General features: G+C 48.3%; 1 protein-coding gene across 2 annotated transcripts in view; it reads right to left on the bottom strand.

The window, feature by feature from the left end:
* LOC129716236 (anoctamin-3-like) overlaps nt 1-17,407 on the bottom strand; it is a 139,348-nt gene that overhangs the window by 47,931 nt on the left and 74,010 nt on the right. For both annotated transcript variants that reach the window (XM_055666114.1, XM_055666113.1), the window contains exons 10-12: nt 14,349-14,404; nt 5,759-5,880; nt 1,322-1,456 (exon numbers count right to left, since the gene is read on the bottom strand). In XM_055666114.1, coding sequence (XP_055522089.1) covers nt 1,322-1,456; nt 5,759-5,880; nt 14,349-14,404 — 313 coding nt within the window. The remainder of the gene's footprint in view (nt 1-1,321; nt 1,457-5,758; nt 5,881-14,348; nt 14,405-17,407) is intronic.

Raw genomic sequence — 17,407 nt, 5'->3', positions numbered from 1 at the left:
GAAGGCAGGAACAGGATACTGAGTTGGATGATCTGCCATGATCATATTGAATGGCGGTGCAGGCTCGAAGGGCCGAATGGCCTCTACTCCTGCACCTAATTTCTATGTTTCTATGTTTCTACGCTTGTCCAGTATTTGACTGCCACTACTCGGGTCGAGGGGACTCGGGTTGGGTAGGAGTGCCGCGTCCGGCCCTGCCTCACCCGTCCCGACGTGGTGCAGCCCATGGAGTGCAACAGCAGCAGCGCCTCGCCCGAAACGTCACCCATTCCTTCTCTCCAGAGATGCTGCCTGTCCCGCGGAGTTACTCCAGTATTTTGTACCTTTCTTAGATATGAATTAGTTCTTGGGAAGCCTCTGACAGCGCTGGGCCGGTACTCGCTGGAGTTTAGAAGAGCGAGGGGGAAACTTGCAGAACAATGAAAGGCCTGGATAGAGTGGATGTAGAGAGGATGTTTCCACTGGTGGGAGAGTCTAGGACCAGAGGTCACAGCATCAGAATTAAAGTGCGCTCATTTAGAAAGGCGAGGAGGAACTTTAGTCAGCGGGTAATTAATCTGTGGAACACATTGCCATAGAGAGCTGTGGGGGCCAAGTCAGTGGATATTTTTAAGGCAGAAATAGACAAATGCTTGATTAGACAATAGACAATAGGTGCAGGAGTAGGCCATTATATTTTTTGAATTTTAAACGGAGCTGTGAAAAGAACCAGTTGTTATGAATGTATAGTTGCCATTAAGAGTTGATACCAGAAGCACGCTACTGCTGTGCCAGGTTCACAGAAAGAGCAGCAGGAATTTGGCAAGTGCAAGTTCTACTGTAAATGGATGGTCCCATTCATGAATAAAACATAGCATGAAATGGAACTTTTAAAATGTTATTATATCAATAGACAATAGGTGCAGGAGTAGGTCCATATCCCTCCAAACTTGTTCGATCCATGTACTCAAGTTCGACTTGATTGCATTTATGTACAGTATTTCCAATCCTTTGCATTGCATACAAAGCAAAGCTCATAGACAATAGACAATAGGTGCAGGAGTAGGCCATTTGGCCCTTTGAGCCAGCACCGCCATTCAATGTGATCATGGCTGATCATCCCCAATCAGTACCCCGTTCCTGCCTTCTCCCCATATCCCCTGACTCCGCTATCTTTAGAACGGGTGTCAGAGGTTATGAGGAGAAGTCAGGAGAGTGGGGTTTTTTTCAAGGGAGAGATAGATCAGCCATGATTGAATGGCAGAGTAGGCTCGATGGGCCCAATGTCGTATGATTCGACTGCTATAACTGGCAAAGCTGATGAACTGGAATATGGGCCTACCTGACTTGACTGTGGTCAGATGTAAGTAGTCCGTACAGAAATACCAGAACCCCAACGAGGGCAGCGGGGATTAGCATCCCAGTGTACCAACCCAACCAGGCGAAATACAGGCCAATCTTCTCTCCAAAGTACCGTCTGCACAGAGTGGAACACAAAGAGAGACAAGAGTGTTTTATTGTCACATATTCACCAAGGCAGAGCGATGACATTCTCACCTGCTGCTGCGGCAGCCTGACAGGTGTGGAAACACAAGGCTCGCTTGATAGTATCATAACCAAACCAAAAATAAAAGTTCAATTAATTAATAAAAATCTAACACAGTGCAAAAGCAACACAGAGGGTGACAAACCTGTGGAATTCTTTGCTACAGAGGGCTGTGGAGGCCAAGTCTGTGGATATTTTTAAGGCAGAGAGAGATAGATAGATTTCTGATTAGTACTGAGGTTATGGGGAAAAGGCAGGAGTATGTGGTTAGGAGGGAGAGATAGATCAGCCATGATTGAATGGCGGACTAGACTTGATGGGCCGAATGGCCTAATTCAACTCTTATCACTTATATGTCACCTCACCTGTTGACCAGAAATGTCACGTCTCTCCTCGCCCCTTCAAGCTCGTAATTTAAAAGTGTGCAAGACATTTCACACAGAATTGTGGACGCAGCCCAGACCATCACGCACACCAACCTCCCTTCCATTGACTCCATCTACACCTCACGCTGCCTCATGAAGGTTGCAGCATCATCAAGGACCAGTCTCACTCCCGGTCACTCCCTCTTCTCCCCTCGGGCAAGAGGTACAGAAGTGTGAAAACAAACGCACACACACCTCCTGATTCAGGGATAGTTTCCTCCCGGCTGTTATTCAAGATTCAAGATTTAAGATTCAAGATTCAATTTAATTGTCATTTGGACCCCTTGAGGTCCAAACGAAATGCCGTTTCTGCAGCCATACATTACAAACAAATAGACCCAAGACACAACATTATTTACATAAACATCCATCACATCGCTGTGATGGAAGGCCAAAAAAACTTATCTCTCCACTGCACTCTCCCCCCCCCCCCCATGTCAGAGTCAAAGTCAAAGCCCCCGGCTGGCGATGGCGATTGTCCCGCGGCCATTAAAGCCACGCCGGGTGGTGCGAGGTCACACACCGGGTCTTGGTGTTAGAGCCCCCGGCGTGCGCTCGCAGAGTCCCGCGGCCATTCCAAGCCGCGCGGGGCGGTGATGTCAGGCCCCGCTCCAGGAGCTCTTCGACCCCGCAACTCGGGCGGGAGAAGTCGCCGTTGCGAGAGCCCTGAAAAGCGGTCTCCCTCCGGGGACCCGCGGGCTCCCGGTGCCGCCGTCCGCCAGACCCGCAGTTGCAGCCTCCGAATCTCCGGAGGTCGGGCCGCAGCAGCAGCAGCAGCAGCGCTCCACCACCGCTCCACCCGCTCTGGACTCGGCCAGCTCCGTGACGGTGAGGTGAGTCGTCGGCACCAGAGTCCCCGGTCTTCTCCTGTTGGAGGCCGCTCAGGCAACTGAACCGTCCTCTCACCAACTGCTGAGCAGTGCTGACCTCCCATCTACCTCACTGGAGACTGTTGGACTATCGTTTATCAGCCGCTACTGGACTTTATCTTTCATTCAATATTAATCCCTTTATCTAGTATCTGTGGACGGTTCAATTGTGATCTTTTATGGTCTTTCCACTGACTGGACAACACGTAACAAAAAGCTGGAGAAACTCAGCGGGTGCAGCAGCATCTATGGAGCGAAGGAAATAGGCAACGTTTCGTCCCGAAACGTTGCCTATTTCCTTCGCTCCATAGATGCTGCTGCACCCGCTGAGTTTCTCCAGCTTTTTTGTGTAACCTTCGATTCTCCAGCATCTGCAGTTCCTTCTTAAACGCAACAAAAAGCTTTTTACTGTACCCCGCTACACGTGACAATAAACTAAACTATGATTACAGGCACTTGCTGTACGAGCGATGGGTGAGGTGGGGAATTTGGTACAAGTAACTTACAGGGAAATAGATTAAATCACATCAATCTCAAAGCCTGAAAGCGTAAGCAGGAACTGTATCACCAGCTCAGTACAAGTGCAAACAGGAGTAACAAGCCTCAATATAAGTGTCGGTGGATAAACACAGCGCATGGCATTAGCCCTGAGGGTTTATATAATGAGCATGTAATAGATCACATGCAATGCCTTCTTGATGAGTACCACATCCAAGCTCATAATTATGAGTAATATTAGTAACATGATATCAATGGCAAACTGTATCCATGTGCTGGAACCTTAAGTACGACACAGAGTGCCGGAGTAACTCAGCGGGTCAGGCAGCATCTGTGGAGAACATGGATAGGTGACGTTTCACAGAGTGCTGGAGTAACTCAGCGGGTCAGGCACCATCTGTGGAGAGAAGGAATGGGTGACGTTTCAGGTCGAGACCCTTCTTCAGACTGATGTGGAGATGGGGGAGGGGCGGGAACCCGCCCCTCCCCCACCTCCACATCAGTCTGAAGAAGGGTCTCGACGTCAGTCTGAAGAAGGGTCGTCAGGTAGGCATCGTGGCATTTACACTAGCAACCCAGCCACTTCTCTGCCGGAGATGAGAACAAAAGTGGACACAGAGTGCTGGAGTAACTGCGGGTCAGGCAGCATCTGTGGAGAACATGGATAGGTGACGTTTCACAGAGTGCTGGAGTAACTCAGCGGGTCAGGCAGCATCTGTGGAGAACATGGATAGGTGACGTTTCACAGAGTGCTGGAGTAACTCAGCGGGTCAGGCAGCATCTGTGGAGAACATGGGCAGGTGATTTTTTGGGTTGGGCCCCCTTCTTCAAGACGTGAAGAATGTTACTGAACCAAGTAGAAGTGACAATAAAGCATTACTTTATTTACAACTATATTTAATCGGACTTTGCTGGACTTTGCCTTGCACTAAACGTTATTCCCTCTATCATGTATCTGTACACTGTTGATGACTTGATTGTCTTTGACTGGACAAAAAGGTTTTCAAGTGCATATTTCGCGTGCATTCCATGCGCCTTTCACTCAATGGGAACAGTCCTTTCCCCAAACATTCCTGTGTCTCTCGACACAAGGAACTGCAGATGCTGCAGTCTTGAGCAAGTAATAAGCAAGCAAGTGCCGGAGTATCCTGTATTTGTAGAATGTGGACGGTTCGATCCTGATTTCTCTCACTTCAAGTAACCCCAGCATTCCTTCTCTCTCTCTATCCATCCCCCACCCAAGTTGCACCAGCTTCTTGTTCTCACCCAACAAACAGCTAACAATGGCCTGTTTCCTTTACCATCATTCCTTTGTTGCATGTCATGCTGCCTGACCCGCTGAGTTACTCCAGCACTCTGTGAAACGTCACCTATCCATGTTCTCCACAGATGCTGCCTGACCCGCTGAGTTACTCCAGCACTCTGTGAAACGTCACCTATCCATGTTCTCCACAGATGCTGCCTGACCCGCTGAGTTACTCCAGCACTCTGTGAAACGTCACCTATCCATGTTCTCCACAGAACCTGACCCCTGAGTTACTCCAGCACTCTGTGTCCACTTTTGTTCCATCTCCGGCAGAGAAGTGCTGGGTTGCCTGACCCTACCTGAGTTACTGACGTCAGACCCTTCTCTGATGTGGAGGTGGGGGAGGGGCGGGTTCCCGCCCCTCCCCCATCTCCACATCAGTCTGAAGAAGGGTCTCGACCCGAAACGTCACCCATTCCTTCTCTCCACAGATGCTGCCTGACCCGCTGAGTTACTCCAGCACTGTGTGAAACGTCACCTATCCATGTTCTCCACAGATGCTGCCTGACCCGCTGAGTTACTCCAGCACTCTGTGAAACGTCACCTATCCATGTTCTCCACAGATGCTGCCTGACCCGCTGAGTTACTCCAGCACTTTATGTCTTTGTGTTGTAATCCAGCATCAGCAGTTCCTCGTTTCTACACAGTATGTGTTCACGTTCTACACATTCGAAGTTCTCCAATGACACAGCAGTCAGGGTCTAGAAGGGGCCCGACCCAAAACCTTGCCTTTCCATGTCCACCAGATATGTTACCAGACCCGCTGATTTAGTTCATTCAGTTTAGTTTAGAGATACAGCGCAGAAACAGGCCCTTCGGCCCATCGAGTCCGCACTGATCAGCGACCCCCGCACACTAACACTCTCCTACACACACACACACTATTGACAATTTAACCAAAGCCAATTAGCCTACAGACCCGAACGTCTTTGGAGTGTGGGAGGAAACCGGAGGAAACCCACGCGGGGCGCGAGGAGAACGTGCAAACTCCGTCCAGACAGCGCCCGTAGTCGGGATGGAACCCGGGTGTCTGGCGCCGTGTAGCAGCGACTCTGTGTCCATCCGTGACAAGCTGTTTTGGAATGTACGGCAGTTAAACGTAGCGTGGCAAGTTATTGAAAGGCGGCTCGCTTACCTGATGAGGTCCAGCGGTTGGTACTTGTACCACATGCCCCATCTGGCCCATCGCTCGTACAGCAAGTGCCTGTGATTGAGAGCGCCATGCGTGATGATGTCATGCCGGCTCTTGTAGCTTCCCTGGTCAGACAAAGCGTGCGTTAATACCCAGCGTGGAGAATTCACCCAAAATCATCAGTGACCCCTCACACCCCAACCATGGACTGTTTGCCCTCCTCCCATCAGAGAGCCTCAGGTCTCGCACCAGCAGGCTAAGGAACAGCTTCTTCCAAAACACCATCACCCTGCTGAACTCACACCCCCGCCCCCTTCTCATCAGTATTATTTATAGTTTATATAAGTTAGTTAAGCTCTATTCACCTGAATATAGCACGTCAATCTTTTATCTGTATATATGTATATGCCCGTGTACATAGATCAATATATCCTCATTTGTATGTATTGTTTTAATCAGCATTTTGCTACTTTGCACTCTGATTGGATGCTCATCTGCATTTTGTTGCACCTGTACTTGTATTTGTGCAATGACAATCAAGTTGAATCTAATTTAATCTAATCTAATCTAACACACACCGCACTCTAGTGCCGCCCCTCACCTTGGAAACGCCACGTAAACACAGAATAAATCACAACGTGCAAAGGAAGGAACTGCAATAGACAATAGACAACAGGTGCAGGAGTAGAGGCCATTCGGCCCTTCGAGCCAGCACCACCATTCAATGTGATCGTGGCTGATCATCCCCAATCAGTACCGCGTTCCTGCCTTCTCCCCATATCCCCTGACTCCACTATCTTTAAGAGCCCTATCTAGCTCTCTCTTGAAAGTATCCAGAGAACCGGCCTCCACCACCCTCTGAGGCAGAGAATTCCACAGACTCACCACTCTCTGTGAGAAAAAGTGTTTCCTTGTCTCCGTTCTAAATGGCTGACCCCTTATTCTTAAACTGTGTGTGGCCCCTGGTTCTGGACTCCCCCCAACATCGGGAACATGTTTCCTGCCTCCAGCGTGTCCAAACCTTTAACAATCTTATATGTTTCAATGAGATGCCCTCTCATCCTTCTAAACTCCAGAGTGTACAAGCCCAGCTGCTCCATTCTCGCAGCATATGACAGTCCCGCCATCCCGGGAATTAACAATCTTATCTGTTTCAATAAGATGCTGGGTTTAAATCAAAGATAGACACAAAAATCTGGAGTAACTCAGCGGGACAGGCAGCATCTCTGGAGAGAAGGAATGGGTCGAGACTCTTCTTCAGACTGGTCTAAGTCGCAAAGTGTTTAGTTTAGAGATACAGCGAGGAAACAGGCTCTTCGGCCCACCGGTTTCCTCCCACATCCCAAAGACGTGCGGGTCTGCAGTGGATTTCCCCTCGTGTGAAGGGAGTGGGTGAGAATGTGGGTGGAATAACATAAAACTAGTGTGTACGGGGACGAAGGAAAAATGAGGTACAGTTCACAAAGAAGAAATATTTTTAGATGAATACCTCAAAAAAATGGCCTGAGGATTAAGGGAAATGTACAAAAACAGAATTATAATTCTTGAGCAGAAGATTATTTCTTAACAGCGTAGGTTCACAAGATTGATCCCTGGGATGGCGGGACTGTCATATAAGGAAAGATTGAAAAGACTAGGCTTGTATTCACTGGAGTTTAGAAGGATGAGGGGGAAGGGTTCTTATAGAAACATATAAAATTATAAAAGGACTGGACAAGCTGGATGCTGGAAAAATATTCCCAATGTTGGGCGAGTCCAGAACCAGGGGCCACAGTCTTAGAATAAAGGGGAGGCCATTTAAGACTGAGGTGAGAAAACACTTTTTCACCCAGAGAGTTGTGAATTTGTGGAATTCCCTGCCACAGAGGGCAGTGGCGGCCAAGTCACTGGATGGATTTAAGAGAGAGTTAGATAGAGCTCTAGGGGCTAGTGGAATCAGGGGATATGGGGAGAAGGCAGGCACGGGTTACTGATTGGGGACGATCAGCCATGATCACATTGAATGGCGGTGCTGGCTCGAAGGGCCGAATGGCCTCCTCCTGCACCTATTTTCTATGTTTCTAGGTAACTTGAAAGCCCTGTCTCTGGACATAAGTAATAGATCTGGAAGGAAGGGTGTAAGTGAGGAGTAGCTCATTCTTATTGAGATACAACAAATCATTATGTTTTTGGGTTTACAACTCAATTGCTGCCGGCAAACAAAAAACAAAGCTGTTTAGCCGAGCAGAAAACTAAACTGTTCCAGGAACGCTGGAGAGAGAGAGAGGAGATTCAAGATCACAGTAGTGACTTGTATTTATAGAGCAGCTTAAAACACAGCAAGGTGTTTCCATGGAAGTATAATCAAACAGAATTAAAATGGTAATCAGCTGCAGAGAAACGAGCGCACATCACCAAACGCTGGGTGTAAGATGCAGATTTTAATCCATTGTTTTAATGGACATGATTGAATAGATAATAGACAATAGGTGCAGGAGTAGGCCATTCGGCCCTTCAAGCCAGCACCGCCATTCAATGTGATCATGGCTGATCATCCCCAATCAGTACCCCGTTCCTGCCTTCTCCCCATATCCCCTGACTCCACTATCTTTAAGAGCCCTATCTAGCTCTCTATTGAAAGTATCCAGAGAACCGGCCTCCACCGCCCTCTGAGGCAGAGAATTCCACAGACTCACAACTCTCTGTGAGAAAAAGTGTTTCCTCGTCTCCGTTCTAAATGGCTTGCCCCTTATTCTTAAACTGTGCGTGGCCCCTGGTTCTGGACTCCCCCAACATCGGGAACATGTTTCCTGCCTCTAGCGTGTCCAAACCCTTAATAATCTTATACGTTTCAATAAGATCACCTCTCATCCTTCTAAACTCCACAGTGTACAAGCCCAGCTGCTCCATTCTCTCAGCATACGACAGTCCCGGGAATTAACCCTGTGAACCTACGCTGCACTCCCTCAATAGCAAGAATGTCCTTCCTCCAATTAGGAGACCAAAACTGCACACAATACTCCATGTCTCACTAGGGCTCTGTACAACTGCAGAAGGACCTCTTTGCTCCTATACTCAACTGCTCTTGTTATGAATGTTGCAGGCAACAAACAACAAGCAAGAGGGGCTGGGAAAACAAAGTTGAAGCCATCGATTATAACGCAATTGCTTCTGGGGACACTCGAGAGATGAGTGTGGACTGCCGATATCAGCAAGGGTGCGGGGGCTGCATCAGTTTAGAGATCTGGAGAGGTTAGAGAATGATGGAAAGAGTGGTGGCAACGTTTCTGCCACTCGCAGCTCATTTACACCAGGAACTGAAGATGATGCAAGACTCGACTGGACTGGGACCATCACATATACATTGCGGGGCAAGTGGCAGCTCCATGCTCCCATCCATGCTCCCTTCCTCTCTCCCTTCCTCTCCCTCTCCCTCTCCCTCGCTTTCTCTTCCTCTCTCTCCCTTTCTCCCTCTCCCTCTCTCTCCCTTCTCCCTCTCTCTCCCTCTCTTTCTCCCTCTCCTCTCTCCCTCTCCCTCTCTCTCCTTTCCTCTCTCTCCCTTTCTCCCTCTCCCTCTCTCTTCCTTTCCCTCTCTCTCTCTTTCTCCCTCTCCCTCTCTCTCCTTTCCTCTTCTCCCTCTCCCTCTCTCTCCTTTCCTCTCTCTCCCTTTCTCCCTCTCGCTCTCTCTCCTTTCCTCTCTCTCCCTTTCTCCCTCTCGCTCTCTCTTATTTTTGCTCACGACTGCAGCAAGAGACAAAAGAATGTTTGGGGAAAGAACTGCTCCCATCCGCATGTTTTAACACCCACTTGTGATAAAAACAGAGCAGAGGCTGACAGCCACTCTGTAAGTAGAATGCCACAGTGGTTTAACTGACTGGTCTTACTGGTTTCTACCAGATTACAGATCAAGGGCAGTATGATCTTCTGGTGGTACACAAAAATGCTGGAGAAACTCAGCGGATGCAGCAGCATCTATGGAGCGAAGGAAATAGGCCGGTTCTCTGGATGCTTTCAAGAGAGATAGACAGGGCTCTTAAAGATAGCGGAGTCAGGGGATATGGGGAGAAGGCAGGAACGGGGTACTGATTGGTGATGATCAGCCATGATCACATTGGGAGTTGTTTAAGAAGGAACTGCAGATGCTGGAAAATCGAAGGTAGACAAAAATGCTGGAGACACTCAGCGGGTGCAGCAGCATCTATGGAGCAAAGGAAATAGGTAACGTTTCGGGCCGAAACCCTTGTGGGTTTCGGCCCGAAACGTTGCCTATTTCCTTCCGGGTTTCGGCCCCAAACGTTGCCTATTTCCTTCAGGGTTTCGGCCCGAAACGTTGCCTATCTCCTTCGCTCCATAGATGCTGCTGCACCCGCTGAGTTTCTCCAGCATTTTTGTCTACCTTCGATCTTCCAGCATCTGCAGTTCCTTCTTGAACAAAAGAGTATGATCTTCTATTGTATCCACTTGCACCTCCTCCAACCTCATCTACTGTATCCACCGTTCCAGGCGTGGACTCCTGTACATCGGCGAGACCAAGCGCAGGCTCGGCGATCGTTTCGCTGAACGCCTCCGCTCAGTCCGCCTAGACCTACCTGATCTCCCGGTTGCTCAACACTTTAACACCCCCCTTCCCATTCCCAATCTGACCTCTCTGTCCTGGGCCTCCTCCACTGTCAGAGTGAGGCCCAGCGCAAATTGGAGGAGCAGCACCTCATATTCCGCTTGGGCAGCTTACACCCCAGCGGTATGAACATTGACTTCTCTAACTTCAAGTAGCCCTCTCTCTCCATCCCTTCCCCCTTCCCAGTTCTCCCACCAGTCTTAAGGGCCCTGTCCCACTTGGAGATTTTTTTTCGGCGACTGCCGGAATCATTGACTGACGTGTCAGGTCACCGCAAACATTCAGGGCGCGGTGACCTGTAACGCGAGATGTTTTTCGCAACGTTTTTTTCGTCGCCGCTGGGGTTTTGAAATGTTCTTGGCAACACTGATATGTCACTGGCAGTCATAGAAACATAGAAACATAGAAATTAGGTTCAGGAGTAGGCCATTCGGCCCTTCGAGCCTGCACCGCCATTCAATATGATCATGGCTGATCATCCAACTCAGTATCCCGTATCTGCCTTCTCTCCATACCCCCTGATCCCTTTAACCACAAGGGCCACATCTAATTCCCTCTTAAATATAGCCAATGAACTGGCCTCAACTACCAGGTGTGGTCTCACCAAGACCCTGTACAACTGCAGTAGAACCTCCCTGCTCCTATACTCAAATCCTTTTGCAATGAAAGCTAACATACCATTCGCTTTCTTTACTGCCTGCTGCACCTGCATGCCTACCTTCAATGACTGGTGTACCATGACACCCAGGTCTCACTGCATCTCCCCTTTTCCTAATCGGCCACCATTTAGATAATAGTCTGCTTTCCCGTTTTTGCCACCAAAATGGATAACCTCACATTTCTCCACATTATACTGCATCTGCCAAACATTTGCCCACTCACCCAGCCTATCCAAGTCACCTTGCAGCCTCCTAGCATCCTCCTCACAGCGAACACTGCCCCCCAGCTTAGTGTCATCCGCTTGGAGATATTGCCTTCAATTCCCTCATCCAGATCATTAATGTATATTGTAAATAGCTGGGGTCCCAGCACTGAGCCTTGCGGTACCGCACTAGTCACTGCCTGCCATTGTGAAAAGGACCCGTTTACTCCTACTCTTTGCTTCCTGTTTGCCAGCCAGTTCTCTATCCACATCAATACTGAACCCCCAATGCCTTGTGCTTTAAGTTTGTATACTAATCTCTTATGTGGGACCTTGTCGAAAGCCTTCTGGAAGTCCAGATACACCACATCCACTGGTTCTCCCCTAACGCTGAAAAATATCGCCAAGTGGGACAGGCCCTTTACTGTGTCCGACTGCGTTCTAATCTCTGTCCCGCCCAGTCCCCTGACATCAGTCTGCAGAAGTATCTCGACCCGAAACGCCACCCATGCCTTCTCTCCAGAGAAGCTGCATGTCCTGCTGAGTTACTCCAGCATTTTGTGTCCACCTCCAATTTAACCAGCATCTACAGTTCTTTCCTGTGTTAAATTTCAGTGCATGAAGTAATTATTGCAAATTATCTACATGCCTATAAATAGAAACAGACAACGTAAGTGAGCCCCTCCACAAAGCAACATTTCCATATGACAAATTTATTTGGGACCTCAAGAAATATTCTTTAGACGGGAGCGGGAAGATAATATATGTGATTTAAAAAATACATTCTAGATAATGTTTAGGCTTACTACTAGGGCGGCACGGTGGCGCAGCGGTAGAGTTGCTGCCTCATAGCGCCAGAGACCCGGGTTCGATCCTGACTACGGGCGCTGTCTGTACGGAGTTTGCACGTTCTCCCCATGACCTGCGTGGGTTTTCTCCGGGTGCTCCGGTTTCCTCCCACACTCCAAAGACGTTCAGGTTGTAGGTTAATTGGCTTCAGTTAAAAATTGTAATTTGTCCCTAGTGTGTAGGATAGTGTTTAGCCCGTCCCACTTTGGAAACCTGAACGGAAACCTCTGGAGACTTTGTGCCCCACCCAAGGTTTCCGTGCGGTTCCCGGAGGTTTTTGTCAGTCTCCCCACCTGCTTCCACTACCTGCAACCTCCGGCAACCACCTGCAACCTCCAGGAACCGCACGGAAACCTTGGGTGGGGTGCAAAGTCTCCAGAGGTTTCCATTCAGGTTTCCTACATGGGACAGGGGCATTAAGTGTACGAGTTGATTGCTGGTTGGGGCGGACTCAGTGGGCAGAAGGGCCTGTTTCTGCGCTGTATCTCTAAAATCTAAACTCTAAATAGAGAATAATTAATTTTTCAAAAAAGCATTTACAGCAAAGTGCTGATATAAAATAATAATTTATGGAAACATCAATCCTTGTACATTAATGTTTAAAATCGTGATAAAAATCATATTCTCAAGCATACTCTCATTTCGAATTTTTTAAGACATCAATTATCTGCAAGTATCCCATTTTAAGAACTACAGGTGATTTGCTTAAGGTGCAATTTCTTCAATCTACTGATTCATTGTTTATGCAATAGGTTCTTTAGTTTAGTTTAGAGATACAGCGCGGAAACAGGCCCTTCGGCCCACCGAGTCCGCACCGCCCAGCGATCCCCGCACACTAACACTATCCTACACACACACACTGGGGACAATTTACACTTACACCAAGCCAATTAACCTACAGACCTGTACGTCTTTGGAGTGTGGGAGGAAACCGAAGATCTCGGAGAAAACCCACGCAGGTCACGGGGAGAACGTGCAAACTCCGTACAGACAGCGCCCGTGGTCAGATCGAACCCGGGTCTCTGGCGCAGTTGAGGCAGCGACTCTAAAGGGCCTGTTCCACTTGGCCGTCTTTGCACGTCACGCAGATGCCGCACGGAGATTTTGTACATCACAAAAGCCTGGGACGCTGTGCGCTGCCGCGCGTCACTGCCTATGTCATCGCGCATCACGCGCGCGTCGTGCGTCGTGACGCGTAAATGATGTTGCGTAAATTACGTGCAAATGACGGCCAAGTGGGACAGGCCCTTTTGTATCGACAACGAGTCATCGGTTCCAGGGACGCATCAAAGATTGTTGAGGGAACTAAATGAACATATTACAATTATGAGGGTGGTGAATCTGTGGGATTCATGTGGAGGCCAAGTCAGAGGTTGAGGTTGACAGATTCTTGGCTAGGACGGGTGTCAGGGGGATATGGGGAGAAGGCAGGAGAATGGGGTTTGGAGGGAGGGATGCAACAGCCATGATCGAATGGTGGAGTAGATGTGATGGGCCGAATGGCCTCATTCTACTCCTATGACCTGATAGGAAACATAGAAACATAGAAATTAGGTGCAAGAGTAGGCCATTCGGCCCTTCGAGCCTGCACCGCCATTCAATATGATCATGGCTGATCATCCAACTCAGTATCCCATCCCTGCCTTCTCTCCATACCCCCTGATCCCTTTAGCCACAAGGTCCACATCTAACTCCCTCTTAAATATAGCCAATGAACTTGCCTCAACTACCTTCTGTGGCAGAGAATTCCACAGATTCACCACTCTCTGCGTAAAAAATGATTTTCTCATCTCGGTCCTAAAAGATTTCCCTCTTATCCTTAAGCTGTGACCCCTAGTTCTGGACTTCCCCAACATCGGGAACAATCTTCCTGCATCTAGCCTGTCCAACCCCTTAAGAATTTTGTAAGTTTCTATAAGATCCCCCCTCAATCTTCTAAATTCTAGCGAGTACAAGCCGAGTCTATCCAGTCTTTCTTCATATGAAAGTCCTGCCATCAGGCATAAATATATGAACTGATGACAGTGGATAAACATTGGAATTAAAGGCAGTGGAGTAAATTTCAATCATTACCACATGGGCACTATGTGATGGAAAGATTGGGATGGGGGGGGGGGGGGAGATATTGATCAGCCGTGATTGAATGGCGGAGTGGACTTGATGGGCTGAATGGCCTCATTCTGCTCCGATCACTTATGACCGTATGACCCTCAAACATCTTCACGTTGACTCTGTTTGGTTCCGCACTCAATCAACACGTTGAAACTGTTCACTCATTCTCTCACCTCATGCGGTGGGTACGCAGCCACATATGTTCCATTGCTCAGCAACCTGTTTAAACCTGACGGAAAGAGAAGGCAAGCGGTAAAACAAACGTTAGCCATTACTGATACCCGATACATTGAAAATAGGTGTAGGAGTAGGCCATTCGGCCCATCGAGGCAGCACCGCCACTCAATTTGACCATCATGGCTGATCATCCATAATCAGCGTTTAAGAAGGAACTGTGCAGATGCTGGAAAATCGAAGGTAGACAAAAATGGTGGAGAAACTCAGCGGGTGCAGCAGCATCTATGGAGTGAAGGAAATAGGCAACGTTTCGGGCCGAAACCCTGAAGGAAATAGGCAACGTTTCGGGCCGAAACCCTGAAGGAAATAGGCAACGTTTCGGGCCGAAACCCTGAAGAACCCTGAAGGAAATAGGCAACGTTTCGGGCCGAAACCTTTCTGGAAATAGGCAACGTTTCGGGCCGAAACCCTTCCGGGTTTCGGCCCGAAACGTTACCTATTTCCTCCGCTCCATAGATGCTGCTGCACCCGCTGAGTTACTCCAGCATTTTTGACTACCAATAAAAGTAAGCATGCAGGTTTTGTCTACCTTCGATTTTCCAGCATCTGCACAGTTCCTTCTTAAACATCTCCCAATGTGATCATGGCTGATCATCCCCAATCAGTACCCCGTTCCTTCCTGCCTTCTCCCCATATCCCCTGACTCCGCTATCTTTAAGAGCCCTGTCTAGCTCTCTCTTGAAAGCATCCAGAGAACCTGCAGCATCTATGGAGCGAAGGAAATAGAAGAAGGGTTTCGGCCCGAAACGTTGCCTATTTCCTTCGCTCCATAGATACTGCTGCACCCGCTGAGTTTCTCCAGCATTTTTGTCTACCATCCCCAATCAGTATCCCGTTCCTGAACAAGGGGTAAGCCATTTAGAACGGAGACGAGGAAACACTTTTTCACACAGAGAGTTGTGAGTCTGTGGAATTCTCTGCCTCAGAGGGCGGTGGAGGCCGGTTCTCTGGATACTTTCAAGAGAGATCTAGACAGAGCTCTTAAAGATAGCGGAGTCAGGGGATATGGGGAGAAGGCAGGAACGGGGTACTAATTGTGGATGATCAGCCACGATCACATTGAATGGCGGTGCTGGCTTGAAGGGCCGAATGGCCTCTACTCCTGCACCTATTGTGTATTGTCCCCATATCCCTTGATTCCATTAGCCCTAAGAGCTAAATCTAACTCTCTGTTGAAAACATCTGTGGCAGAGAATTCCACCGATTCACAACTCTCTGGGAGAAAAGGATTTTCCTCATCTCAGTCCTAAATGGCCGACCCCTTATTCTTTAAACTGTGTGACCCCTGGTTCTGGATTCCCCCAAAGTGGGGAACATTTTTCCTGCATGATAGCGAGAGAGGCAAGAGTATTTCATTGTCATACGTACCACAAACAGTACAATGCAATCCTTACTTGCAGCAGAACAACACGCCTGTAAACACACTACTCATAGATTTTTAGTTTAGTTTAGTTTAGAGATACAGCGCGGAAACAGGCCCTTCGGCCCACCGAGTCCGCACCGACCAGCGATCCCCGCACACTAACACTATCCTACACACACTAGGGGCAATTTACATTTACACCAAGCCAATTAACCTACAAGCCCGCATGGGGTTAGGAGGGAGAGATAGATCAGCTATGATCTATATGATCTATAGATCAGCTATGATCTTAAGGGGTTGGACAGGCTAGATGCAGGAAGATTGTTCCCGATGTTAGGGAAGTCCAGGACAAGGGGTCACAGCTTAAGGATAAGGGGGAAATCCTTTAAAACCGAGATGAGAAGAACTTTTTTCACACAGAGAGTGGTGAATCTCTGGAACTCTCTGCCACAGAGGGTAGTTGAGGCCAGTTCATTGGCTATATTTAAGAGGGAGTTAGATGTGGCCCTTGCGGCTAAGGGGATCAGAGGGTATGGAGAGAAGGCAGGTACGGGATACTGAGTTGGATAATCAGCCATGATCATATTGAATGGAGGTGCAGGCTCGAAGGGCCGAATGGCCTAAACCTGCACCTAATTTCTATGTTTCTATGTTTCTATGATGGGCTGAATGGCCTAATTCTGCTCCAATCACTCGTGACCTTCTGGGTTTAACCAAACTAGGCATTTTCCTTTTTTTTAATTTAAGTTTAATTCCAGCATCTGCAGTTTCTAGTGTTGCCACTTTATTCTGCAAAGTTCAGCACAACCTTACATCAATCACAGAGTATCCCTTCAGCAATATGTCAAGCTACAATTTAAAAAAACTAATTACAGAAAACTGATATAACAGTTGACATTATTTAATGAAATATTGCTCTTGAATATCAATGCATCGTCAAACAGTGTATGTATGTATTGTTAGATCTATGTACCATTGTATGTAGCTCATTAGTGCCTGCACTGATATACAGCATGTGTTAAAGAAGGAACTGCAGATGCTGGAAAATCGAAGGTAGACAAAAATGCTGGAGAAACTCAGCGGGTGCAGTAGCATCTATGGAGCGAAGGAAATAGGCAACGTTTCGGGCCAAAACCCTGAAGGAAATAGGCAACGTTTCGGACCTGGTGAACCTACGCTGGACTCCCTCAATAGCAAGAATTTCCTTCCTCAAATTAGGGGACCAAAACTGCACACAATACTCCAGGTGTGGTCTCACTAGGGCCCTGTACAACTGCAGAAGGACCTCTTTGCTCCTATACTCGACTCCTCTTGTTATGAAGGCCAATTGGCTTTCTTCACTGCCTGCTGTACCTGCATGCTTACTTTTATTGGTAGTCAAAAATGCTGGAGAAACTCAGCGGGTGCAGCATCATCTAGTATGGAGCGAGGGAAATAGGCAACGTTTCGGGCCGAAACCCTTCCGGGTTTCTGCCCGAAACGTTGCCTATTTCCTTCAGGGTTTCGGCCCGAAACGTTGCCTATTTCCTTCTGGGTTTCGGCCCGAAACGTTGCCTATTTCCTTCAGAGTTTTGGCCCGAAACATTGCCTATTTCCTTCCGGGTTTCAGCCCGAAACGTTGCCTATTTTCTG

This window comes from Leucoraja erinacea, unplaced genomic scaffold, assembly GCF_028641065.1.
Source record: "Leucoraja erinacea ecotype New England unplaced genomic scaffold, Leri_hhj_1 Leri_192S, whole genome shotgun sequence".
In the NCBI taxonomy this organism is placed as follows: domain Eukaryota; kingdom Metazoa; phylum Chordata; class Chondrichthyes; order Rajiformes; family Rajidae; genus Leucoraja; species Leucoraja erinaceus.
The sequence above is the reverse complement of the archived record's forward strand: the minus strand, read 5'-3'. Positions and strand labels throughout refer to the sequence as shown.